The sequence below is a fragment of the Megalobrama amblycephala genome, linkage group LG21, assembly GCF_018812025.1.
Source record: "Megalobrama amblycephala isolate DHTTF-2021 linkage group LG21, ASM1881202v1, whole genome shotgun sequence".
NCBI lineage: Eukaryota > Metazoa > Chordata > Actinopteri > Cypriniformes > Xenocyprididae > Megalobrama > Megalobrama amblycephala.
The window spans coordinates 9,233,639-9,260,024 of NC_063064.1; the positions used below are offsets into that span (position 1 = coordinate 9,233,639).

Here is a 26,386-nt window from a genome sequence, read left to right on the forward strand (position 1 = left end):
CTTTTTGGACAACAAAACAACTGGTTCAGTCATTAGTGCTTTCTCATTTAGATTATGCCTCAGTTGTTTGGTCAAATACAATGGAAAATACAGTGAAAACAGTTTACACAGACTTCAGGTTGCTCAAAATAAAGCAGCCCGAATTGTTTTGGGCTGTCCATATAGAACCAGTGTGACTGCTATGCATGATAGTTTGGCTTGGTTAACTGTAAAATTTAGACTTAAGTATTTCTTAGTAACATTTATGAGAAACATTATAGTATCAAAAACTCCAAAAACTTGTCCTTTTTTCAGATACACATAATTATTGCACTAGACAAACAGGTGAGATGCGATGTGTGCTGCCTTCATGCAGAACTCACCAAATACAGCGGTCAGTGTTTTATCGAGCTATGGTGGCATGGAACTCATTACCAGGATTTTTGTTGCTGGAAAATAATAAAAAATGCTTTCAAAAGAAGTTAAAACTTTTCTTGCTCACACAGTGATTACTGATAATTGTGTATTTTGATTTTTAGGAAGATTGATGTTGAATCTAATGATTTAGTTTTGTTGTAATTATAGAATATGTATTGTAGTGTATAATGATACCAGAAAATGAGCTGTTTTTGAGTTTTCTTTTCTTTGGCATTGAGCTGCTATGAACTCTTGTATGTCTTGTATACTGTTATTGTGTGTGCAGTTGTGTGAATGGTGTAAAAAATAAGTAAGTAAAACATGTAATGAATATTGAGGAGACCCCAGGAGGAATAGCTACTGTTGTTTCAGTGGCTAATGGGGATCTTAATAAACAAACAAACAAACAACCCAACTAAATACAGAAACATGCTGCAAATAGCATGCTCACAATGCAACCAAATGCGCTTCTTATCTATTCTAAGTATGCTTATAGAGTATGTATATCTGCTTATCAGTAAGGGTCTAAGCAACTCAAATACTGTTATGAAGCCTCACTTCTTTGGTAAGTCAGCATTTCCTATCACTGAAACCAGATATGCAATCAAAAAGGTGATGATACACAAGGCAACTTTTTGAGCAATGTTGGCGAGCAATGTTGCTTGGGCACTTTCCCATTGAGAATAGGCAACAAATATCTATCTGGATACTTTAGATCAAAATGTGTTGCCCATTCTCAATGGGAAAGTGTCAAAGCAACATTGCTCGCCAACATTGCTCAAAAAGTTGCCCTGTGTATCATCACCTAAACATTCTCTTCATAAATGCTATATCCATGACATCAAGTCCACATGCTGACTCTGTTGATGTTCTTTTTGACAGCTTGAATTCTAAAATCAATTAAACAATTGATAAAATTGCACCTGTTAAGATTAGGAAAATTACTAAGTGTAAGTCACCATGGAGAAACACAATATGCAATGCATGAAAAAAAAAAGGCAGGAAAGCTAAACGTATGTGGTGGAAAACAAAGTTAGAAAAGCATTATAACATCTACAAAGAGTGTCTAAATACTTACAATATAAGAATTTGCACTGCTACACAGACCTTCTTTAAGGTGTTATTAATAAGAACATAAACGCATAACACACATACACTGTTTGCTACTGTAGACAGGCCTAGCCTGCCAAACCAGCTACCTAAAGGACTGTTTTTAATCAGAAATGCAATGAGTTTGCATTCTGTTTCAGTGATAAAATAACATTAGAATGTTTGATTGGTTGATTATAATGTTGTTCCAGGATCAACAGATGTGATCAAGAAACTGTTTTGTACTTTGTGAAATCATGTTCACCCTGTCTTGACATTCTACCCACATCCTTCTTTAAAAATGTGTCTGGAATCTGACCTACTTGCTAGAGATATAGTAAATGCCTCACTTCTTTCTGACATTTCACAATGCCTCTTCTAAAAAAGAGCAAACAGTTATGAACATCTATAGACCTTTCTCAAATCTCCCCTTCATTGGCAAAGTAATAGAAAAGGTAGTTTTCAATCAGTTGAGCAAATTCCTAAACTCAGTTGACTCATTTGGACAACTTCCAATGTGGTTTCTGAACACATCACACCACAGTGAAAACATTGATTAGTTTTTTTTTTTAACTGCTTTGGTGCAATTTTCACAAGCAATTGGTACATTTTCAAAACTCTTAGTACTAATACTACAACAGATCATCAAAAGTGAACTTTTTTTCAAACATTTCAGCATATATTCAATTGTGTTAGTACAACACACAAAGTATCCTTTTCACTATGCAAGTGTTTCATCTATATAAATGTTTCATTCACAGAAACTGCTTTTCATAATGCTTTTACTATCAAACTTTTCATTTGCATCTCTTTTCGCTCAGCTTACAGTTTTTTACAATCACTTTGCTACTATTTTCAGAACCTTGATGTCATTTTTCAAAACTCTAGCCACAAAACTCAAAACGGTTATCACTTGTAACACAGGCTGTCTAGTATTCAAAACATTGCATTGCGCATTCACATCTTTAAAGAAATCTTGCACTTGCACAATCATTGGTTCAAAACACAAATTTACTGTGAAATACCATTGAAACATAACTATAGATCACCCAAACACAAGCAACCGATAGTTTCACTGTGTCATTGTTCGTACAATCATTAAATATTGTAGAACAAAATGGGTGATACAGGTTTCATTATGGTACTACATGTACAGTAAATACATCTCTGTAAAAGTACTGCAGTAGTAGAGAGAATACTACAGACACAGAATCATTGAACAAAGTTTGTAATATATTGATGAAAAACACTACAGTATAATCACAACATAGCTTTATTTGATTCAAAGCAAAAATAATTAGCTATGAAATAGAAAAGAAAAGACAGTACTGTAAAACATCAAATGCAGTGTTCCTCAACTTGCTTGTACTGTAAGAAACAAAACAGGAGTGCACTGCAAAACATGCTGTTCTTACTTGGAGTTTTTGTCTTGTTTCTAGTTAAAATATCTTGAAGCATTTTCTGTCGTGAGGTGGATGAAGGGAGGACTCAAATTGCGGTGAACAAAAATAATAAGTTTATTCAGGATGAAACCTAACATACACAAATGAAACAGTCAAAGTAACAGGTGGCAGTTTGAGGAAACTGGTGGCTCTCATGGTATCTGCGCACACACAGCAGACAGTAGCAGGAGAGACCACTGAAAAAGCAGGAGAGCAGATGACCCAGCAGAAGACCCAGCAGAAGACGAGTACGAGCCCAGCAAGAGAAAATGACTTGCATGAAAACTCCTCGTCTAAGGGTCCTGAACACAAAAACAAACAGATGAGACACAGAGCAGACATGTAACATCCACGCAACATGAAGTGATCAACTGACAACAAGGGGAGACACAGCTGGGCATATAAAGGGTAGAGGGAACGAGCGTCAGGTGTGGGAGATCAGCTCGTGATTAAGCACCCTAGCACTGATTGCTACAATCACAAGCTGCAGAAAAATGACAGGACAAGACAAACAACAGGAAGAGCCAGTGTCACACCCTGAATAGTGACATTTTCTTGACAAGTGAAAATTATTTTCTTGTTTTCAGGAAAAATAAGTCAAAATTAAGTAAGTTTTTCCTGAAAACAAGAAAATAATTTTTACTTGTCAAGAAAATGCTTCTTGATTTAAGAACTTTAAGATATTTTGACTAGAAACAAGACAAAAACTCTAAGTAAGAACAGCATTTTTTGCAGTGTGAGAAGGTGGTACAGTATTTGGGGCCATAGACACAGTGTCTGATGAAACATTATGATAAAATATTAGGCTACATCCATGGATATTTTAGTCTAATTGGTTCATGCTCCACGCTAATTTTCTGACAATGAATCTTGTTAACCTGAAACTTTCATGATTTACAGTAAACATGGAAGATTGTTTTTCTGTTTCCATACAACTATGCATTAAGAGTAATGCAACAGTTACTTTTCATTTTGAGCAGTTGTATCAATTGATAGTTAGATCATTGTAAGGAAATGAATAGACACTCATTTGAAATGTAATATGTGAATTGCCTTTTGAAATAGTAGTACTTTGATGTTAAGTTGTGTCATATTGAACAGGTGATTTTTGTTGAATGAACAAATTATCTAAGTTTTATGTGTATTGTATCCAAGCAATTGAGAAAAGGGTTAGAGTTTTGAAAAATGTGCATTTTGATCATTGGTTGTGAGTTTTGTGTCTAGAGTTGTGAAAAATGACATCAAGGTTCTGAAAATAGTAGCAAAGTGATTGTAAAAAACTGTAATACATTTGTCTATTATTTAATCCAAATGATCTTAATGATTAATCAATGAATCATTTGGTGATTTATATAGATTCAGATTGTATAGATATAGTTTCTGCTTTGTTTGCAATTTCCGATACGGATAATCATAAGTAATTAATTTTTATTTTACATTATAAGTGATTTATCTTAGATTCTACACTATGTTAGAAAAGTGTGTTTGTGAGGTCATAGTATTATACATCAGGGGTTGGCAAATAAGTTTGGCATCGGGCCAAAAAAATTTTTCGCCACTAGATGGTGGGCCAGAACATAGTTAAAGGATCATTTAATAATAATAATAATAATAATAATAATAATGCAACTAGAATGGCCTTTGACAGACTGTTACAGTGTCTTTTAGAACTGGTATTGAGCTGTTATTCTGTGTTAAATCCTGCAGTAGGACAGTCATTAACAAAAAGCCACATTTGTGTGGCGGTGTCCGTGTTTTACACTGGATAAATTAATAAAGCGGAGTAGTGACACGTAACCTGGCAAGTATCTTCATTCATCAACTTGCAACACAGACCGCCTTGCTAAAACACACATAGGTGGGAGATGCGGAATGGATTAAAATAATTAAAAAAATAAAAGAGGCCTTGGATAAGCCCATTAATGGCATGCTTTTTTTGGTCCCCATGAGGAAAAAGGCTTAAAATCATACAGAATAATAAAATAAATTTCTGTGATGGGTAGGTTAGGGGTAGGGGATTAAACCATTACGTCTATGGAATGTCCCCATAAAACATGTAAACCCAACATGTATTAATCTAATGTGTGTGTTTGTGTGTGACAGAGAGATTAGCGATTTGTGAACAGAGCAGGAAGGAGTACAAGGGAAAACAGGGAAGCAGTCAATGACTTTTTAACATCAGACTGATCAAATATACATCAGCAGAAGAGAGACAGATAGCATCAAATGCAGCATTTTACATTACAGTATGTATGCTATGTGATACTGTAAACAGATTACCATGGTAGAGACTGCCACATTACTGTAACTCACCCTTCATCTGTAAAGATCAACTACAGTATAGATTCAGTCATATGGTACAGTGAGAACATTTACTGTATTGGCAGCAAACTCTCTCCTCGCACAAAACTTCATGACTTTGTCATACTTCATCACACCTTTGGATAACACACTGAATAGATACTATTACAAACATTATGGATTTTATGCCAGTTATGTAACTTAGGTAATGTAAGTGTATTTTCTAATGTGGCTTCTGTAGCCTGTGTAGCCTGATTTGAAACATGTATCTTGCATTGTTTGCTATTGATACTGTGGTAGATTTTTCCCTACGCACCTGACTTAGTTAAACCTGGGTGTCCCTGACACCATAAACAAATAAACCTGGGTGTCCCTGACACCATCAACCAATAAACCTGGGTGTCCCTGACACCATAAAACCAATAAATTTATACTCTACTGAGCGTACTTCAGTACCTGTTCGAGTCGGCCGACGTCTCGGCCTGTTTTGGGGGCCTATCACCTGATACTAAGCTCTTTAGTGCTCCCCACCGGCACTATCACCTGATAATAAGCTCTTTAGTGCTCCTCACCACTAAACACTATCACTATAGTATAGAAAAAGATCTCTAGTGCTTAGGTTTGCTGCAGCCTAAAAACCAAACAGACTCCAGTCTATGCCTCAGAATATGCTTTAATCACGGCCGGGAGAGTTCTCATCATTCCAGAGAATCTCTCTCCGAACAAAGGAATACAACAGGTTTTATAGGATTTCAGGTACACTTCATAGTCAGCATGGCATGATCTATTACTCATTATCATCAGTCTCAATATGATTAGTTTAGATTTAAGAAAAACATCTCAGTTCCTCTGTCCCGCTTACTGCCGGAGTAAATTTAGATTAGAACAACTGAATCACAAGATCATCAAAAAATGTCTCAGGGTTAATAGTTCAGATTACTCAATAGGTTAAGACAACCTCTCAAAGACTATTTTTTTATCCCCAGAAGGATGCTGTCTAGCCAGCACAGCAGAATGTTTCTGAATCACAACACTCAGTCCTAATGACTGTTTCTCTATTTCTAAGTTAGATTATTGTTATTATTAGGCCTGTAGAAGAAAAGAAATGTTAGTTCATTATTAATTAGTTCAAAAATTCCATCACATTCCCCTCTCTTGATCATATTTTACTTCAATCAAAAATGATCAAACTTGATTAAAATCGACGTGCATTATTATCCTGCAGATTTTGGTAATCATTCCTGACAGTTGGCAACAACTCCACATACTCTCTTTCTTCCCTTGCTTCCACAATGCTTTGGACAAATCTCCCCAACACAACTCGAATGCACCTCATTAAACATCCAATTATCATCATTGCAACAAGCAAGGTTGCGAATATCATTGCCAAAAACTTAAGTATGGGTCCGAAGATATTGCCAAAAGCATTGCGGAAGGCATCAGAGATCCAATCTAAACTCTATCCTATCCCCTTATTCTTGGCCTGTTCATCTTGCCACAAATCATCCCGAACCTTTGTCATGTCAGTCAGCACCTTTGAAATGCTACCATCATCAGCATCATAAGCTGGAACAAAAGTACAACATTCCTTACCAATTTTCACACAAACTCCCCCCTCCTCTGCTAGGATCGCATCCAGAGCCATCCTATTTTCTAGAGTCATTTGTCTCAGAGCTCCTACTTCAGTTTTCAAATATGTCAAAGCCAATTGAGTGTCATTTGCAAATCGGAATAGTTCATAATGAATTCTGTTAATCCAATTCATGGAGTCAGTTACAGCATTGTGAATCAAAAAGGCCTTCCAAAATTGAGCCGTCTTGGCAATCACCCTGTGTTCAGTCGGAATATCAGAAATATCATGTCTCCACCAGGTATCGCCATCCTTCTTACCCAAATTCCGCCTCTGCCTTCTTTTCTTACTCACATATCCAATTCTAATTTGTGCTCTGAGCTTAACTAAAGCACAGACACCTCTCCATGACACAGGCAGACTTGGGTAAGCAGTATGGCCACATAACCAGTAATAATCATGCAGAAGGAAAGCCCCTCCCGCTATATGATCACTCATCCCAGTGGGACTGTCGCAACTTACGTTATGGATTACCTTACACCCCTCAAGAATCCCCATAAAATTAACCCCCTTTCGAGATTGGTAGCATTCTTTAAATTTTTGTCCAGGGTTAGGCCAAATCTTTTTCTTTCCTCCACTGCTAAGTGAGAGGATTGTCGAAGCAGAGGTTACATTCTCACACTCAAGGGGCTCTCCCCTTCGGAAAATCTTTTGAGAACACTCCGATCCCGGTCCAGCTATACGAATCATAATACACCTTAATTCATGATCTTCTACCGGCTCTGGAGACAATGGATATGGGTATGCGGCAGAGAAGGAGGCCTGTGCACAAACATAGCAATTTTTGTTAGGTGCATGCTGTTTGGCTGTGTAATTAGCATATTTCCAAAACATATTCAACCCAAAATGGTGCTGGTTCACATTGGATGAGTGGTCATGATGAACAGGAACTGACATCACCTCCCTTTTCCCTCTACTTGCAACACTCCCTGTAGAAAATTCAAACAGAAGCAAAAGCACAACCAAAATCACAACACTTATGAATGCAATAACACATATGCTACACTTAAACAATTTGTCGGCCCAGAGCCGCTCCCAGGTGCGCTGATCATCCCGTTGGCCCCACAAACGTCTGAAGCGTTCCATCTTCACCTTGATGACTCTTTGCGAGCCGTAGCAAGGTCTTTCCTTCGTTGGCAGAGGAGGGATCGTCACTAGTACGCCCTGATTTCCTCTACTTTTGGCTTGAATCTGCGTGTTGGTGGGGCTTACAATGTGACACGTGAACCCAGGTGTCACGTTCAGCGACCTTGATTGCGGTGTTTGTTGTTAGAATGATCTCGTATGGCCCTAGCCACCTTGGGTTGTTCCACGCCTTTCGCCTGAGATCTTTGATCCAGACCCACTGTCCTGGCTCGTAAGAGTGCTGGGGTCCAACACCTGGAACTGGCAGAGCAGCTTTAACCTGCGAATGGATTGTTTTGATAGTTTTGGTTAAGGATAACATATATTTTCTCATTTGCTCATCCACCCCCGCCAAACCCTCCTGGGGAGGAGGTTCAATTCCTACTCGCATGGGACGACCTATAAGAATTTCATGTGGGCTGAGGGCTGTTCTTGCCCCTTTTCGGGCTCTCATGGCCATCAAAACAATGGGTAAGGCTTGGACCCATGTCATTCCAGTTTCTGCCATAACTTTACACAATTTATTCTTTATCGTTTGGTTAGACCTCTCAACAGCACCACCACTCTGTGGTCTATAGGAGCAATGCGTTTTCAAATTTATTCTTAGTCCTCTTGCCAATTCAGTTATAACTTTATTTACAAAATGAGTTCCATTGTCACTAGACAATTTTGCAGGCACTCCCCATCTGGGAACTACCTCTCGTATTAGAGCTTTTGCTACAGCCGCAGCATCAGCTTTTCTGCTTGGGAAACACTCAACCCACTTTGAAAACATATCAACAATAACAAGACAATACTTATACCCTTGACATGGTGTCAATTCAATGAAATCCATCATGACGTGCTCGAAGGGAAATTCTGGTACAGGGTGAGCAGAGGGAACAATCCGTTTACTCTGCTTTCCCACATTATTCGCTGCGCAGATGTGGCATTTCTGGCAAAACTTCTCTGCCACTGCTGTAAATCCTGGAGCCACCCAGGAAGTACTGATCAAATCATTCATAGCCAATTTTGAGGCATGATCTACCCCATGAGCCCAATTTGCGAAAGTTTGGATATAGCTGTTTAGGCAGAAATGGCTTACCTGTTTCGGTATCTCTCCAGACACCTTCATCATCTTTTACACCCCTCTCTGACCAAATTTTCAACTCGCGGTCAGTACCCAGTTTCTGAACCTCGCTTAATGATGGTGGTAGCTGGGTGCTATCGGTAGCGAGGGATGTAAAACCTATAAATTCAATTGGCACGCATCCCGTCAGTGCGGTATTTTTTGCTATGGAATCGGCAAAATTATTACCTTTTGATATTTCGTCAGAACTTTTCATATGAGCCGCGCATTTACAAATAGCGATTTCTTTTGGCAACGAATAAATTCTCCAATAATTTATCAATCAATTTTGAATGTGCCACGGGTTTTCCGTTAGCAGTAAGGAAACCTCGGTTCTTCCATACTGCTCCATGATCATGGCAGACGCCAAAAGCATAACGTGAGTCAGTATATATTGTGACAGAACGGCCTTTAGCTAATTCACATGCACGCGAGAGTGCAACAAGTTCTGCTGCTTGAGCTGAATGATGTTGAGGTAAACATTGGGTTTCAACTATCTCGAATTTAGTACAAATGGCATATGCAGTTGAAAGCAGTCCCGTATGTGGATTCCGGAGACACGACCCATCCACATAATAAATCAATTCAGGATTGGATAAAGGTGTATCTTGTAAATCAAGTCGTGGTTTCGTCATTATCTCTACTACCTGTGTACAGTCGTGGGGTTCTCCATCTTCCTCTGTGGGAAGTAATGTCGATGGGTTTAACATGGTGCATCTTTTCAATGTGACATTTGACATTGTGAGCAGGACGTTTTGCCAGTGCAGTGAACGTGCAGCTGTCAGATGAGCTGTCCTTGACTGCAATAACAAAGCGTGTACTGCATGAGGAACATAAACAGTTAATTGATGGAAAGCCACCAAATCCGAACATGCTAATACAGCTTCGACCGTGGAGGCTACAGAACGTAGGCACTGTGGCATTCCTCTTGCGACAGTGTCTAATCGTTTGGAATAATATGCGATGGTCGATGGTCACCATGGGACTGAGTTAAAACAGCAGACATGAACCCTTTTTTCTCAGAGACAAATAATTCAAAAACCTTTGTATAATCAGCCAGCCCTAAGCTGGGTGCAGTGGTCAATGATAATTTTAATTTCTCAAATGCAATTTGGTGTTCGTCTGTCCAAGTGATCAGATCTGTCATTTTTTTGACCTCATGAGCTGCCATGAGAAGGGGATTTGAGATCTCAGCATAATCTTGGATCCATGGTCTACAGTATCCCGTCATCCCTAGAAATGTCATCATCTGCAATTTTGTAACTGGTTTCGGAATTTTTCGGATCGCTTCAATTCGATCTAGGCCTAAAGCTCGGCCATTTGCTGAGATTAGATGGCCAAGATACCTTACTTCCTGTTTTACTAACTGCAACTTATTTTTGGACACCTTATGTCCATTTTCTGCCAAGGAATTCAACAATGCACGTGTGTCGGCTTCACAGGAGGCTTTGTCTGGGGAGCAAATCAACAAATCATCCACATACTGAATTAATGTACTTCCTTTAGGTGGGATGAGACTTTCTAAATTTCGGGAAAGTTCTTCGGTAAACACAGTGGGAGATTCTGTATATCCCTGCGGCATTACAGTCCAAGTCCAGCGCTTATTCTGGAATTGGAATGAGAACCAGAATCTACTCTCTGGGTGGACTGGGATTGAGAAAAATGCATTTGCCAAATCAACTACTGAGAAGTAAGTGGCATTATTTGGAATCTCGGATAGAATTATAGAAGGATTAGGTACGATTGGAGAACGAGGCTGAACAGCTGCATTCACCAATCGCAAATCCTGCACAAAACGCCACTCACCTGATGCCTTTCTTACAGGGAGTATCGGTGAATTGATGGGTGAATCTGGACAAGGCACAATAGCCCCCTTTTCGACGAGCGCTGCATGAACTTTAGAAATTCCTTCTACAGCTTCTTTGCTGAGAGGATATTGAGGCCTATATGGCCTGTGCTGAGTTTTAGGCGTGATTACAAGAGGCGTTGCATTCTTTATCCGACCAATATCAAATTTATCTTTTGCCCAAAGAGTCTCTGGAACCCCTGCTAAATCAAAATCATTTTCAATTGGAGTACTAGAAATACTATTTCTCTCTTCAATGCACAACCTGTGAACCGTCACTGTCTGCATTGTTGGATATGCTCTTACCCCTGCTTCATTTGTATAATACCCATCATCATGCCAAGTCCAGCCCCCCCTCTCCACTTGCTCCGTGAGCCACACTCCTACTTCCGCCCAGGAGCTTCCTCTTTTCCCCACTGAGACGTGAGGCTGGACTTGCATCTGTTGGAAAAGAGTAGATTGAGATGGTGTTAGTTTTACAGTGAATGCTGAGAAATGCTGCGATATCAATAGATACTCAAGATTTAATGTCTCACCCAGAGATCCATCGAACCAACTTTCTTCATACTCGCTATTTCTTTCATGACCCACAAACCATGAAGTGCAATGGAAATGAGATGGTTTTTCATAATCAGCAGGTATAAAACTATATTCTGAATACGGATCAAATGAAGGAGTTATAGCCCAATTATAATACCAGTTTGGTAATATCTGAGCAAAATTAGCACTCATAGTTGTCACTTCAACTCCCCTCAAGGAAACATCGATTGTTAATCCTAATTTAGAAATTAGATCCCTGCCCATCAAATTTAAAGGACATGTTTGAGAAATCAGAAATGAATGTGTACACTTTTTCTCCCCATTAACTACTGCTAATGGCATTGACACTTTATCAATCTGTGCTATCCCTGATATACCATAAGTAGTACAAGTTTGGTTAGAAAGTGGCAATTTATCAAATTTAGATGCAGTCTCTACCGTAAGTGTTGACCTCGTGGCCCCGGTGTCCAATAACATGGAGATTGGAAGTCCTTGTACAAGTATCGTCATCATTGGATTTGAGCTTGGGTCTTTAGTCAGTTGAATAAGCTGAGTTGTTCGGGTTTGAGTGTCTCCCACCTCATCCTATGCTGTGGAGCTTGCCGTTGGCGGAGGGGGAGGAAAAGAAGAAGTGTGTTGTTGCTCTCTGTAGTTCTGCCTCTGCTGCGGGTAGCTCTGCTGTGGCTGCTGTCGGAAGTTATTTTGGTACTGCTGCTGTTGGGGGAAGTTGTTCGGATTTTCTGGACACTCCCTGGCCCAATGACCTTTCTGGCCGCAGATTCTACACCTGTCTCTGTCCCCAATCCTGCCATTCTGTGCATTCCACCTGCCACGGCCTCTGCCTCTTCCTCTTCTTGCCTCTTGATAGTTGTCATCTCTTGGCATTTGGTTGTTGGACTGGGACTGGGACTGGTAAAACATGTACTGAGCATTCTCCAACTTCTGCTGTTTCTCTGTGTTCCTCTTTTCGTCATTCTGCTCAGCATGCTTGGCATTTTGCATCACCACTTCCAGATTCTGAGCTTCCCATCCAATGCAGGTCAATTTGACAGCTTTCTGTATGTTTGGAAGCAGGCCATTTACAAAATGGTGTTTCAGAACTCCTGTGTTGTCGGTTCCTTCTGGAAGACCTGCACATTCATCAACAACAGTCTTTAGTCTCGCAAGATAAGCAGTGACAGTCTCACCTTTCAACTGCTTCGTGTGGCAATCACTGCCCAGTCTGGCCGTAGTGGGTAAGCCAGTCTCAGTCTCTCAAGCATTGCTGTCCATTGAACTCTCCACTCCTGAGTTTCAGTTCCTCCTTCATCCAGACGCTGCAGGGCGGGGTTGAAAGCGTCTTCGCCTGCTCCACGCACTTCTGTCCACTTCAATCCCAGTCTTGCACTGAATATTGCTGACCAGTCTCGACCTGTGGGTTTATAAGTTACATCAACATTTGTAACTGCACTTATGAACCGCTTCTACCCCTTTTTCTGGATCTGGGAGTGCGGCTGTCACATTTCGAAGTTCTTCCAAATCCCAAGGTCTCTCCACCCACACTGGCCCTTCAGCACCTGGAAACTGAAGCATAGGCAAATTACAAGTTTTCTCAGTTTTTTTCCCAATTACAGAGACCGACCGAGTTTTCATTGGGTGTGTGAGAGGTGGTTTTCCAGCTTTTCTTTTCACACCCTTGAATACGCGGCTTAGGGGCTCACGCAACTCAGGTGTCATCGCCTCGTTCAGGAGTCTTCGAACTTCCTGATAAACCCCTGCATCCCTCTCATCCTCATCATCATCTGAGCTCTCACCCTCTGTCTTCACTTCCCCTTTCCTGGAGCATGGCTCTGCAGAGCTCCCAGCCACTGAACCTTTCCAACTTCCTCTTCTCCCGCAGCATTGTATGGCGGGGGCCGCCTGCACCCACTCACTGCCTGCATATCACCAAGCTCTTGCTTCTGCTTCTTGGTCTGCAAGGCAATAAGAGTAACCTTTTCCTCCTCACCTTTTCTTTGCCTCTCGTATCGAGCCTCCGCTTCCCGCTCCCATCTGTTGAACAGCGTCCAGTCAATCCGTCTCCGCTTCTTTGGGGACAGATTCTCCAGGATACGCCTTGATTCTCCTAAAACTGACACACTCAAAGTACCACAGTTTTTCTCAAATTGTCCTTTTGTGAACTTTGACCACAAATGAATTTGAGCAATTTGTTCTTCTCGCAAATTCCACTTTCTAACCAATTCTCGGAAAGGACCCCGGATCTCAGTTTTTTCAGTTTTTATTTTACCGCAGCAATTCCCCATCGTTAATTAAACAAGCAAGTACTTCTTTGCAGAAACAATAGCAAAAGCAAGATATTCTTCCTATATATTTTCTTCTCTTATTTCAACGAGAGTAATAGCAACAGCAAAAAGAGGGCAGACAGAATAAGCAAATTCTTCGTTGCTAGAAGGAGAGAAAGAGGAAAAAACAATCTTATGAAATTCAGTTTACTGGATAAATATCTGAGCTATATCTCCAATCCCAAATCATGGGATATCCTGGAATAGGAGGAACAGGATTCAATCCCAATTCTCCTGTGCTTCTATCTATGTATGGTCTTAAATTAGGTCTAGTCAGCAAATACAAGGATGTTTGACCTACCATTAAATATGGGTCTAGATTGTAATCATAACACCATGCTTTAGTGCAACCAATCCCCAAAACTGCAAAATCTTGCTCAAATATTTGTTCAACTTGGCCACTCAATCCCAATCCTACACGACGTCTTACATAAGTATATCTTGTTAAATTGAAAGGATATCGCTGTGGCGAATTCAGTCGAATTTCATCATCCCTATAGGCTAACGGGATACACCTCTTAAAACTGTGACTAGCCAGTGTCTCTCTTACTTATTCACAGCTCAACACAACACAACACAACACAACATGCAAACAAAGAACATAAACAAAACAAACAACATCCAACAGAATTTCGAATTGCAAAATTGCATCTTGTTTGTCCCAATAAAAAGCAAATCAAAGGAAAAGACTGGAATCTGTGTACCCTACCTCAAACCTTAAGTCCTTTCAGCCCGTCTCGGATGGATCCCTCCGTCGATCGGGGTCTCGGGGTCTTTTCTTGCAATTGCAAGTTGGCAGAATACAGAAACAGAAATAGGAAAAATAATAATCAAGTTCCTCTTACTCAAATTTAACACTATCTGGCCCCTGGCCCCCACCGACGGACGGAGGGAGGATCCCTTGGGCTCCTGGCTGGCTCGCCAAAACTGTGGTAGATTTTTCCCTACGCACCTGACTTAGTTAAACCTGGGTGTCCCTGACACCATAAACAAATAAACCTGGGTGTCCCTGACACCATCAACCAATAAACCTGGGTGTCCCTGACACCATAAAACCAATAAATTTATACTCTACTGAGCGTACTTCAGTACCTGTTCGAGTCGGCCGACGTCTCGGCCTGTTTTGGGGGCCTATCACCTGATACTAAGCTCTTTAGTGCTCCCCACCGGCACTATCACCTGATAATAAGCTCTTTAGTGCTCCTCACCACTAAACACTATCACTATAGTATAGAAAAAGATCTCTAGTGCTTAGGTTTGCTGCAGCCTAAAAACCAAACAGACTCCAGTCTATGCCTCAGAATATGCTTTAATCACGGCCGGGAGAGTTCTCATCATTCCAGAGAATCTCTCTCCGAACAAAGGAATACAACAGGTTTTATAGGATTTCAGGTACACTTCATAGTCAGCATGGCATGATCTATTACTCATTATCATCAGTCTCAATATGATTAGTTTAGATTTAAGAAAAACATCTCAGTTCCTCTGTCCCGCTTACTGCCGGAGTAAATTTAGATTAGAACAACTGAATCACAAGATCATCAAAAAATGTCTCAGGGTTAATAGTTCAGATTACTCAATAGGTTAAGACAACCTCTCAAAGACTATTTTTTATCCCCAGAAGGATGCTGTCTAGCCAGTACAGCAGAATGTTTCTGAATCACAACACTCAGTCCTAATGACTGTTTCTCTATTTCTAAGTTAGATTATTGTTATTATTAGGCCTGTAGAAGAAAAGAAATGTTAGTTCATTATTAATTAGTTCAAAAATTCCATCACAATACTAAACTGAAAGAAGAACATACTATTTATTGTGTTTCTGTGATTAAACCAAATGTTCTCATTACATATTACAATGATCTTGTGTTTTGAAGCAGTGATTATGTACAATGAAAATATGTACATAAGCATGAGATCAAGTTTTGAAAGAATGACTAGCTGTGTTACAAGTGTGATTGGTTTGGATTTTTGTACTAAGAGCTTTGAAAATATACCTTACTTGTGAAAATAGTACCAAAGCAAATAAAAAAAAAACCAAAAAAAAACTGTAAGATATTAAATGATATTCAGCTAAATACTGATGTTGGCAAAATTTTATTGGTGGTATTACTAGATCTTAGTGCTGCATTTGATACTGTTGACCACAATAAACTCATCAACAGACTGGAAAAATGAGTAGGACTGTCTGAGGCAGTGCTTAGATGTTTAGGTCATATTTTGAAGGCAGAGGTTACTTTGTGAGCAGACAGTTATGAATCTGACTATACTGCTATGACACATGGAGTTCCACAAGGTTCAATCCTTGCACCTCTACATTTTAGTTTGTATATGCTCCCACTAGGCCATATAATTCAATACAAAAATATTGCTTATCACAGCAATGCAGATGACACCTAGCTCTATCGGCAAGTGACTTCAGTCCCATAGACTCCCTGCACCAGTGCTTAAATGAAATTAACAGGTGGATCTGCCAAAACCAAAACAGAGGTCATTGTATTTGGCAATAATGATGAAATATCAAAGGTGAATGCATACCTTGACTCCAGGGGCCTCATTTATAAAACGCGTGTACGCACAGATTTGAGTTTGCGTACTCTAAAATAGCGCATGCAACGTTCATATTTATAAAAACAATCTTTGACATGGAAAAGTGCTTTTTGCATTCTTTTTTTCCTCTCACTTGTATTGTATTTTTATTTGTTTTTTTAATTACACTCTTTGAATTGTTTGAATTAAATGTGCTATAAATTTTATGCATTTTCCGGAAATTAAACCCATGACCGGTGGTGTTTCTACTACAATGCAGGAACATGCAGTTACTCTTGCCACTCCTTTATGAGATTTCCTACTTTACCAACCTTGTAGCAAGTAACCCTGTACATCTGCTTTAGTTATTCTCTTTTAAAACATTTGCGATTTGATCTGTGAGCCTCTAGCTAGAGTTTACCAGCCATGTCTGAACACTTCATTTAAAATCCTACCATTTTTTATTGTTTTCAAGCAATACCTTCTCCTTAGTAAGATTCTCATAGTAACAACTTTAATAGCATCAGTAAAATTTGATTTGAGTTGTTTTATTGCATAAAAAAATAAAATAAAAATATAAATTTACATATTTTAGTTATATCAGCCCAGTATTTTACAGTATATTTAAGTCTCTTTTTGAGTAAACAAGAACAACAAAAAAGACTGATATTAGTGTTTAATGTTCATCAATGTTTAACATTTAAAGGAGCTCCTTTAGTCCCATAGCATGTATTTGCATATAAATGTGTTTGCATGCAAATTGACTGAACAAACGTTTCTGACATTAGTACAGCTGATTCTCACTGAGCTAAGCAACATACAAAATAGTCTTGTCATCAAGCTCTTCAAGCACTTCAGCACAATAGTAACTACAAAAAAGTTAAAATAACAAAAACCCTTAAAGTTTAAACATTACTGAATATTAAACACTAACAGGTTATACTGTAGAATATTGCAGTGTGTATTATAAATAATTTACCTGTGCACATCATTATTTTTTTAATGAATGTGCCCTTTAATCCCTAATCAAAATAACTTCCTCTCCCTATTCCAACCATATCTCTTCTCTGATGATGTGTTTACCGCATGAGGCTGTGACAAAATGTCAGTCTCATGAGATCGCCAAAAATAGCAAACCAAAAGAAATGACTCAACTTTGTTTTTGTCACAACTCTTAAATAGTCCCAGTTAATGCAACAAAAATGATTCATCAAGTCTCAACACAAATGGATTGACTCTTTCCCCGCCATTGCCAGAATTTTCACTGTCGTACAGTAGGGGGCGCAATTACACATCTTCTGAAAAAGTACAGAATCTCCGGGTATTAAAAAAAAAAAAAGCAAAGAAGCAGCAGAAACAAGCGATAGAAACAATAGGTATAAATAAATTACTAAAGAAAAGAAAGAAAGAAACGATAGGTGCGTTCGACATCAGCTGCGGCTAGATGTAACCGATTGGCGAGAGTCGGGGAGGGGCTGAAAACTGAGACGAGAAGTCGAAACGTTCTGCTTCCCGTAGTGACGCTCACGTAGTGTTTGCGTACTTTATCACAGCTGAAGTGAAATAAATACAATATTTGTCAAATACAAAGATTTTTCAGAGACATTTTTATTTAAAACTGTATGTACTGCTTAAAGGTGCTCTAAGTGATCCTGGGTGGTGTAACTTCCTGTTGACGTTCGAAGTGTTGTCAAACAAAACAGAGGCTAGCTAGACCCACCCTCCTCCTCCTCCTCCTCCCCCTCCCCTCCGTGCTTCCTGAAACAGTCATGAACGCGCATTTAAAATCATTCTTGTCGGTTATTGGCTGGAGCATGTTTATTATGTTTCGTGGTCCAGGCTGCACCAGTTTGTTTTTATTGCCGTTTTCTGAGCTTGTGGCGACTACAGAGACCACGTTTTTTTACAGTGTGTTCAGGGGACAGGCAGCTAGCGGATAGTGAGGAGATGTTTGCTGTATGTGACAAAAAATGTTTTGGCCTAAAAACGTGTGACATCACTTAGAGCACCTTTAAAGGTCCCGTTCTTCGTGATCCCATGTTTCAAACTTTAGTTAGTGTGTAATGTTGTTGTTAGAGTATAAATAAAATCTGTAAAATTTTAAAGCTCAAAGTTCAATGCCAAGCGAGATATTTTATTTAACAGAAGTCGCTTACATCGAACGGCCAGTTTGGACTACATCCCTCTACTTCCTTCTTTAATGACGTCACTAAAACAGTTTTTTGACTAACCTCCGCCCACAGGAATACACAAGAGTTGCGTTTGTAGAGTGTGTCTGTCGCCATGTCGTCGAAACGCTGTTATTTTCATCCCGCAGTCCAATCACCGGGTCTGATTCCGGCTCAAATTGATAGAGTAAAATTAAAGACATGTTTACAATAACACTGAGCGTGTGCATCTCCACGTTATGGTAAGAGGCGTGACCTTTCCGGGCAAGATGCGCTAAGCTGCTGTCGAATCACAACACAGGAACCGCTGGCACAATCAGAACTCGTTACGTATTTCTGAAGGAGGGACTTCATAGAACAAGGAAGTCATCGGCCCGTTTTTATGACAGTGGAAACAGCGGTATACAGATAAGTAAATTATGTGAAAAATACTGTGTTTTTTTTACATGCGAAACATGAACACATGTTATATTGCACACTATAAACACAATCAAAGCTTCAAAAAACCACGAAAAACGGGACCTTTAATACAGCGTCTGTTTGTACAAGAATAAAATTCAACAAGCCTCTATAGGCTACTATCAATGAAGTGGGGTCTACTATTAGTTTTATTTTGATAAACATGACACAATATAATATCACGACTACATGAAAAGAGGTTTTACTGTAAAAAATGCAGATATGTGAGCATTAGTGGAACTGAAGATGTGAGAATAAACACGAAACACACGTGATCATTGTCATACGGTGGATTCGGCCAGTTGTGGAACAGCGGTGTTGTCATAAGCCTCAGTCCTCCGTCTACTCTCAAATCGCTCTCGCGGTACTTAGATGCCATAAGTCACAGTCATGTGGGGTCTGCGCCGTCTCAAGTCGGACAAAATTTCTAACCGGCATGTATGGCTTCAAGCCGATCAGTCTGCGCAGCGCTGCATGAATTCGAATAAGCTTACTGCTTACACATATGTAAGCTAACGCTATCAAACAGCATATAAATCAAAATTACCTAACATTACCGAATGAAATGTCGAACCCAGGAAGAACTATAGGATTGTGCAAGCTTTGGGGGTGTTGATGGACTCTCTCTCTCTATATATATGTATATATATATATATATATATGTGCAGTTAGAAACAGAAATGTCGAAGAGAGTCAAACTGCTTTAAAAATGATTGAAATGAACACTTTAATCGATTTTATTTCAGAATTATAATGGGGAAATAAAAACTTGGCAATCTACATTTATGGCATATATTTGCAAAGACTGAAGCATATTGAAGCAACATAATTCATTCTTCTTGTAGCGACATTTTACTGTAATTCTTATTCTCAGTGGAGATTCTCCTTATATTCTGTAATACAGTAATTTCACATTTACAGTGTCAAGATTTATTGTGCACGTGATGAGATTTGAGGGTAAATTATCATCATAATGTCAATATGCAATAACTCTTAATAAGCTTTGTTTTATTGAAGCAAAATATAACTTATTAAAATTCTCTTTTACCAGTAGCACCATTTTTTATCATAAGTTTTATCATTAGTCATATAATCAAAATGCCCTCTTGCTCTTTGAAAGCTTTAAGTAGAAGCATATGACAATTTCAACATCACATTCAATAATGAAGACATTAGTTATTAGTTCTCTAATAACATGCCATAGTGAAACATCTTATCTCTCAGTATCTTCTTATAAAGTTTTACTCCCTTACGATGGTGCAATACATAGAAACTGAAATGTGTTGTAATTGAAATCGAATCTCACAAAAACATGTCCAAGCCTATTTCACCCTACAAAAAAAGGAACTTTTTTTTTTGCTTTTTGAAATTATTTTCATGATGATAAACAGTTAAAATTAATTTTATTTTATTAATTTTTCTTTATTAATTTAATATTATTAAAACCAATTTTAATAATATTCAATTTTCGTTTAATTTTATTAATCATTTTCTCCTATCCTAGTTTTCTTTATATATATATATATATATATATATATATATATATATATATATATATATATATATATATATACAGTAAAATGACACATTTTTTTTTTTTACATTGAAATATAAATACTATTTAAATAATATACCATAATTTATCTCACAATAAAGGTGAGAAAGCATTTTTTTTTTTTAACTATGGTAATTGGTGGGGAAAATCTTAATGGTTTTAAAACCGATATTTATTTTTATTTTTTATTTATTCATTCTTTTTTTATGTGAAATATGACCTTGACAGGTTTTGTGAGATTCAAGCCATGAGTTTGATGCGTCATGTTCAATCCCATTCCTGCTCTTTTCACTGTGCATGGGATTGTTACATAAAAATAATAAAAATAAATAAAAAAGCAGAAGTGCTAAACAAAAGCTTAGTACACATACCTTTTACCTTTATTAGGTCACAATATTTAACATTTAAAGCAAAAGTAAACGACAACAAAAAAAATGAAATACTGCTCGGACTTCACAGTGCATTATGTAAATGCTGCCATGCATGAATACGTGTTTGTAAAGTACGGCTTACAAAGCAGCGTCATTTTCACAGCTGTACAATACAGTTTTCCCACCAATCCAGACGAAATACCTTCTACCTGTGGGGCGGTCGCAACCTTCCACAGATACCTGATATCTCCCTCGTGTCCATGAGAGGTGATCATTTTTTCATAGATGCACGGGTGATAGGGCGTTTTCCCCTCCCCCGAGAAGTAAACATGTTCCTGAGGCGAGACTCCCGCTGCAATGGCACAGATACCCATGAAGACGTCATCGATATGCATAGAGGCATTAAGAGACAGCATGGCCTGATAGATTTTGGCTGCCACATCGCCAGAGACCACATACCCAGCCCCAGCGGTGTAGTCTGGGTAGGATGACCACTGGTACATGTCAAAGGACATGTAGTACTTGCTGTCCCTGCGGCGAATGGGAGGCGCCCCCCTGTGCACATGGCCGACCCAGAGGTTGCGCACATTCTGTCTTCTGAGGTCCTGAAGGTAGCGCACCAGATTGGGCAAATGAATGAAAACATCGTCATCCGCAGTCATGAGGAAGTGGGCATGGGCACAGTTTTCATGCGTCCAGCGGAACTGAAGTAACAGTTTCACTGTAAGGTTGTGAAATGTGTCAAGGAAGTTCTGCTGAACCAGGTCACCGTGGTTTATGTGCTCCCTGTGCAATTGCTTCTGCAATTCTTTCTGCGGCAACTTATTATTAGAGGGCACGGCAGGGTGAGCCCCCATAGCAAACACTACCTTCACGGTAACACCCAGCTCGTCATTTATGTAGGACTCGTTGCCCCAGGTGGAGCGAATGGCCTGCCGTCTTTTGAAGTTTGCTGGAGAGGATTTCACAAAGAGCAGCAGCAGCACGTCTTTGTCTTTACAAATGTCCTCGTTGTTTAGCAAATATGGGAAACTTCCAAACCTAGCGGCTTCCTCCGGGCTGACGCTGAGGCTCTTGTTGATGAAGTCATAGCTGTTGATCAGGTAGCGGTAGGAGTACGACTTCACGTGGCTCACGACATGGTGGTCCACGTGGTCCCAGCAAACCATGAGGATTGACATCACACAGCACATTGAGACAAGCTGTAGAAAATGCCATTTTTTCACCCTTCTGCAATTCATGAACATTCTGCTAAGCTGCGCACACCTTCAAACCCCTCTCTCTTGTCAAGTCCAATAATGCAAACCCGATCTACTGTTCTCAGTGATTTTCCAGCAATGAGTTTGCCTGAGATCCATTGTAGTCATCTCAGTGTAGATGTGTTGGCCAACCAGAAGCATTAACCCAAAACATTTTCCTTTTTGTGTCTTTTTTCTTACACTTCTTTTTACAAAAAATTTCAGTCCTTATTTGTTTTCGAAGTGAAGATAATCCGCTGTATTTCATTGACGCCGCATTTGTGTTCTGTAAAAAAGAAGAAGAATGATTATTTCAAAAGTCTACATACAGGGATTGCATATAATCGTGATTTAAGCTGCATAAACCTTTATTGTAGCGATTTATGCAGATAACTTCATTGAATTGCCTCTTGACTGTCTGCATAAAATTTGCATAGATGATCTGGCATGTTTTAATTGATTAATAATAATAATACGTAAATAGTTCATTAATAATAAATTAATTTCTACACATTTTATATTACATTTAAATTTATATATATATATATATATATATATATATATATATACCTCCATTAAAAAAGTTTGGGGTAAGTAAGATATTTTTATGTTTTTGAAAGAAGTCTCTTATTCTCACCAAGGCTGCATTAGTAATATTATTAAATATTATTAAAATATAATATAATATAATATAATATAATATAATATAATATAATATAATATAATATAATATAATATAATATAATAAATATGTCAAAACTGTATTTTTTTCAGGATTCTTAATAGATAGCACAAAAGAACAGCATTTATTTGAAATAGAAATATTTTGCACTAATGTAAGTCTTTACTGTCACTTTGATCAATTTATTACATCCTAGCTGAATAAAATTATCGCACTGAATAAAAATCGTACTGACCCCATATATTTGAACGGTTGCGTGTATGTGTGTGTGTGTGTATATTTATATATGTATATATATACACACACAGTCAAACCAGAATTTATTCCGACACCTTGAACATTTCATTAATTAATTCAGTTTATTCACTATAGTTTAAAAATGGTAATAATTTGACAAGATCTCAGAGTTAAACTGTGTCCGGAAAAAAAAAAAAATCATAATTATGTCAGATAACACTTAAGCAAAACATGGTCAGGTCAAAGTGTATATAATATATATATATATATATATATATATATATATATATATATATATATTAGAATATTTTATTACTGTTGCAGTATGTTTAGCCTATTTTTTTTTTTTTAGCAGCCACCTACTCAAGCCATGGCATTTGCTTTCAAAACAACATTCCTCTCTAACAAATGCTGCCTGTTTACACCATTTGTTCAGCGAGAGCTGATTCAAAACCTTGAACATGCGAGGGGACTCGCAGAATCGATCTTGTGAATGAAAGCAATCGTCGACTCAGCGCAACCTTAAATAAAAGACGGCTTTAAACCAGCGAACACGCTGATCTGCTGAGTGCTGTACAAAACATTCACAACCACAAAAAGATCATTACAACAGCAAATCTACTCAGAGGCATGACAACAATGAAAGTCATATCACACACCCAAAACTCCCCAGTGCCAGGATCATCTGTCAGACTAGATCTCCGGCTTACACCAGCTGGGCTGTGCATTTATTTAGTTTCACAAAAAGTCTACATGACGTTCCATCCCATTTTTTTTTTTTCAAACTTGCCTAAGAATGCAACACATCAGCTCTTTTTGCGCAATCAATGATTACAACAGTAAAGTTTTATGTTAAAAATAATTATTCATGGAGATTTCAACACATTTCTGGTCCACCGCCTTCACATTCAATAACTTCAACACTGTTTTGTGCTTATTGTACATGCCTTCAAAAAGTAGCTGCATTTAATTTTCAGAACCTGTTCAACTTCACTATTTAATATGTAAATTTTTAATCAATATTTACTCATCTTTAAATGTCATTAAAAATAATCAGCATACTCCCAAAGAGACTCTTTGGAAAAAACACCCCAAGCAAAACTCAATAGCTCAGATAATCATGTGATTGACAGCATATTTAAAAGACTAAAATGATTTCCCTAGAAAAAAGGCTTGGCGCTCTTTAGTTTTTCCGTATATCAAATTCAATACTCAAACCTCACAGTTACAGTATAAATTTAGCACAAGGTCTCTAAGGCTTGACATACCAATGGAAAGACATTTTGTACTTTGCTTCCAGAAGTTTAACTCTTTTGGTTGTTTTCTACAAGAACTCTGGACAGAAACTCTGTAATGAACTTAAAATATAATCGACTTACCATTGAGACAGTGGCCCATCCATGATGTAGTAAAACATGAAAAAGTCTTTGTTTTAAAGCCCTGGTCTTCAGTTGTATTGTTACAGAGTATTGAAAGCAGAAGTGTGTACCTACTAGAGGAGTTTACATTTGAGCGGGAGTGTTTTCTGATGGGTGGGAGGGGAAAAGTACATCCCTCTTTTTAAACATTGGCCAACTTTATCATACGAACAAACTGTGAAAAGAGAGACTTCTTTGACTGGAACATGAAAATTGGGTCATCTGATTCTCATAAGCAAGGCTGCACCTCAGCACAATAAATGCAATTCACCGGCCATGGTCTGTGTTAGAGGAGAACTGCACAAAATAAGATAAAATATAATCTGATACCTTGAGGGTCTTGAAAGTGTTGGAGGTGGAGGTGGTATATCATCTAGCATTTTAGGGGAAGTTAACAAAATGTGTTAACGTTGAGATTATAGACGCGATTAGTTACTGAATTTCACCAGCAAACTAGTGTTGACTCTTCACACAAAGACTGAAACTGAGCTGCCCTTTTGTTTGTTAGCAGTAAATGACGTGTCAATGGGCCAAATTTGCAAAATGCTAAATGGTTTAAGTGGAACAGCCATCATCAGACATTTTTAGCTTATTTTCTGTTATTATAAAAATTATTTCACCACCCTTGCCTTAATTAACATGACACTGTCTCTCGTCACACCAATGTGCTGACCTTTATATGACCAGATACTGATGGATTTTTCATCTTTCTCAACAGTCACATAATGAATGAATTGATTGAGACGGAGAGGCTGTACGTGGAAGAGCTGCAGAGCATCATAGAGGTACATGCATGCATGTGAAAATAAAGGAAACACTAAATGATCTTGTTGCAAGTTTTCTAGCACTTCAAAAATACTTAAACTACCATTCAAAAGTTTAGGGTCAGTATATTATTTATTTATTTATTTATAGAGAAATTAACACTTTTATTCAGAAAGAATGTATAAAATTGATCAAAAGTCACATTAAAGGCATTTACATTGTTAAGAAAGTTTTCTATTTCAAACAAATGCTGTTTTTTTTAACTTAAAAAATTCCTGAAAAAAAGAAATGCATCATGGTTTCCACAACAATATTAAGCAGCACAACTGTTTTCAACATTGATAATAATAAGAAATGTTTCTTGAGATCCAAATCAGCAAATTAGAATAATTTCTGAAGAATCATGTGACAATGACTGGAATAATGGTGATGAAAATTCAGCTTTAGCTACTATCGCATGAATACATTTTTCCATTTTAGTATATTATTATCAGTGCTGTCATATCGATTAATTGCGATTAATCGCATCTAACATAAAGTTTGTTTACATAATAAACGTGCCTATATTATTATATTATATATACTGTATGTGTATGTGTGTGTGTGTGTGTATATATATATATATATATCAGATCTCATATATATATATATATATATATATATATATATATATATATATATACACACACACACACACACACACACACACAGACATTGACAGCACTAATTTTAATATTTTAAAACATAATTTATATTAATTTTTGTAATAATATTTCACAATATTACTGTATTTTTGATCAAATAAATGCAGTTTTTTCAAAAACATTAAAAAATCAGACTCCATCTTAACTTTTGAAAGGTTGTGTACACTTAAAAATAAAGTTATTGGTATTTAGTTGTCAAAAAGCGAACACAGTTCATTAAATTAAATTAAACTACACCTCAGCACACACTTCTTAAAGACTCAGTTACCCCAAATCTCATACCGATTATTTAAATGCATAATTATTCAAGCTTTCACACAGACCTCATATAATTTAATCTTATATTTATTAATAATAAATATTAAATAAATTACTCAAGAGGCCTCATAAATCACTTAATTGCTCAAGATCTCATGCAGACCTCTTATAAATCACTTAAAATGATGTCGATTTTTTTTTTTTGTA

The 26,386-nt window shown here is 37.9% G+C and overlaps 3 protein-coding genes across 14 annotated transcripts in view; 1 reads left to right on the forward strand and 2 right to left on the reverse strand.

Moving 5' to 3' along the window:
- mcf2l2 (MCF.2 cell line derived transforming sequence-like 2) overlaps nucleotides 1-26,386 on the forward strand; it is a 115,351-nt gene that overhangs the window by 52,112 nt on the left and 36,853 nt on the right. For all 10 annotated transcript variants that reach the window (XM_048172143.1, XM_048172145.1, XM_048172148.1 and 7 more), the window contains one exon: nucleotides 25,171-25,237. In XM_048172143.1, the coding sequence (XP_048028100.1) occupies nucleotides 25,171-25,237 (67 nt within the window). The remainder of the gene's footprint in view (nucleotides 1-25,170; nucleotides 25,238-26,386) is intronic.
- Nucleotides 7,265-12,048, reverse strand: LOC125256292. Of its 3 annotated transcripts, XM_048172164.1 has the most exons (4): nucleotides 11,916-12,046; nucleotides 11,474-11,590; nucleotides 11,244-11,378; nucleotides 7,265-8,263 (listed from the first exon to the last, which is right to left on the reverse strand). In XM_048172164.1, exons 1-4 carry the CDS (start codon nucleotides 11,988-11,990, stop codon nucleotides 8,033-8,035), a joined length of 558 nt encoding a protein of 185 aa, XP_048028121.1. In that variant the 5' UTR covers nucleotides 11,991-12,046; the 3' UTR covers nucleotides 7,265-8,032. The 3 variants fall into 3 exon arrangements, with proteins under 3 accessions (XP_048028121.1, XP_048028122.1, XP_048028120.1); XM_048172165.1 differs by lacking the exon at nucleotides 11,474-11,590 and having other exon boundaries at nucleotides 7,266-8,263; nucleotides 11,916-12,048; XM_048172163.1 differs by having other exon boundaries at nucleotides 7,266-8,263; nucleotides 11,244-11,990.
- Nucleotides 20,865-24,571, reverse strand: b3gnt5a (UDP-GlcNAc:betaGal beta-1,3-N-acetylglucosaminyltransferase 5a). Its single transcript, XM_048172162.1, has 2 exons — nucleotides 24,414-24,571; nucleotides 20,865-22,401 (listed from the first exon to the last, which is right to left on the reverse strand). Exon 2 carries the CDS (start codon nucleotides 22,122-22,124, stop codon nucleotides 20,970-20,972), a length of 1,155 nt encoding a protein of 384 aa, XP_048028119.1. The 5' UTR covers nucleotides 22,125-22,401; nucleotides 24,414-24,571; the 3' UTR covers nucleotides 20,865-20,969.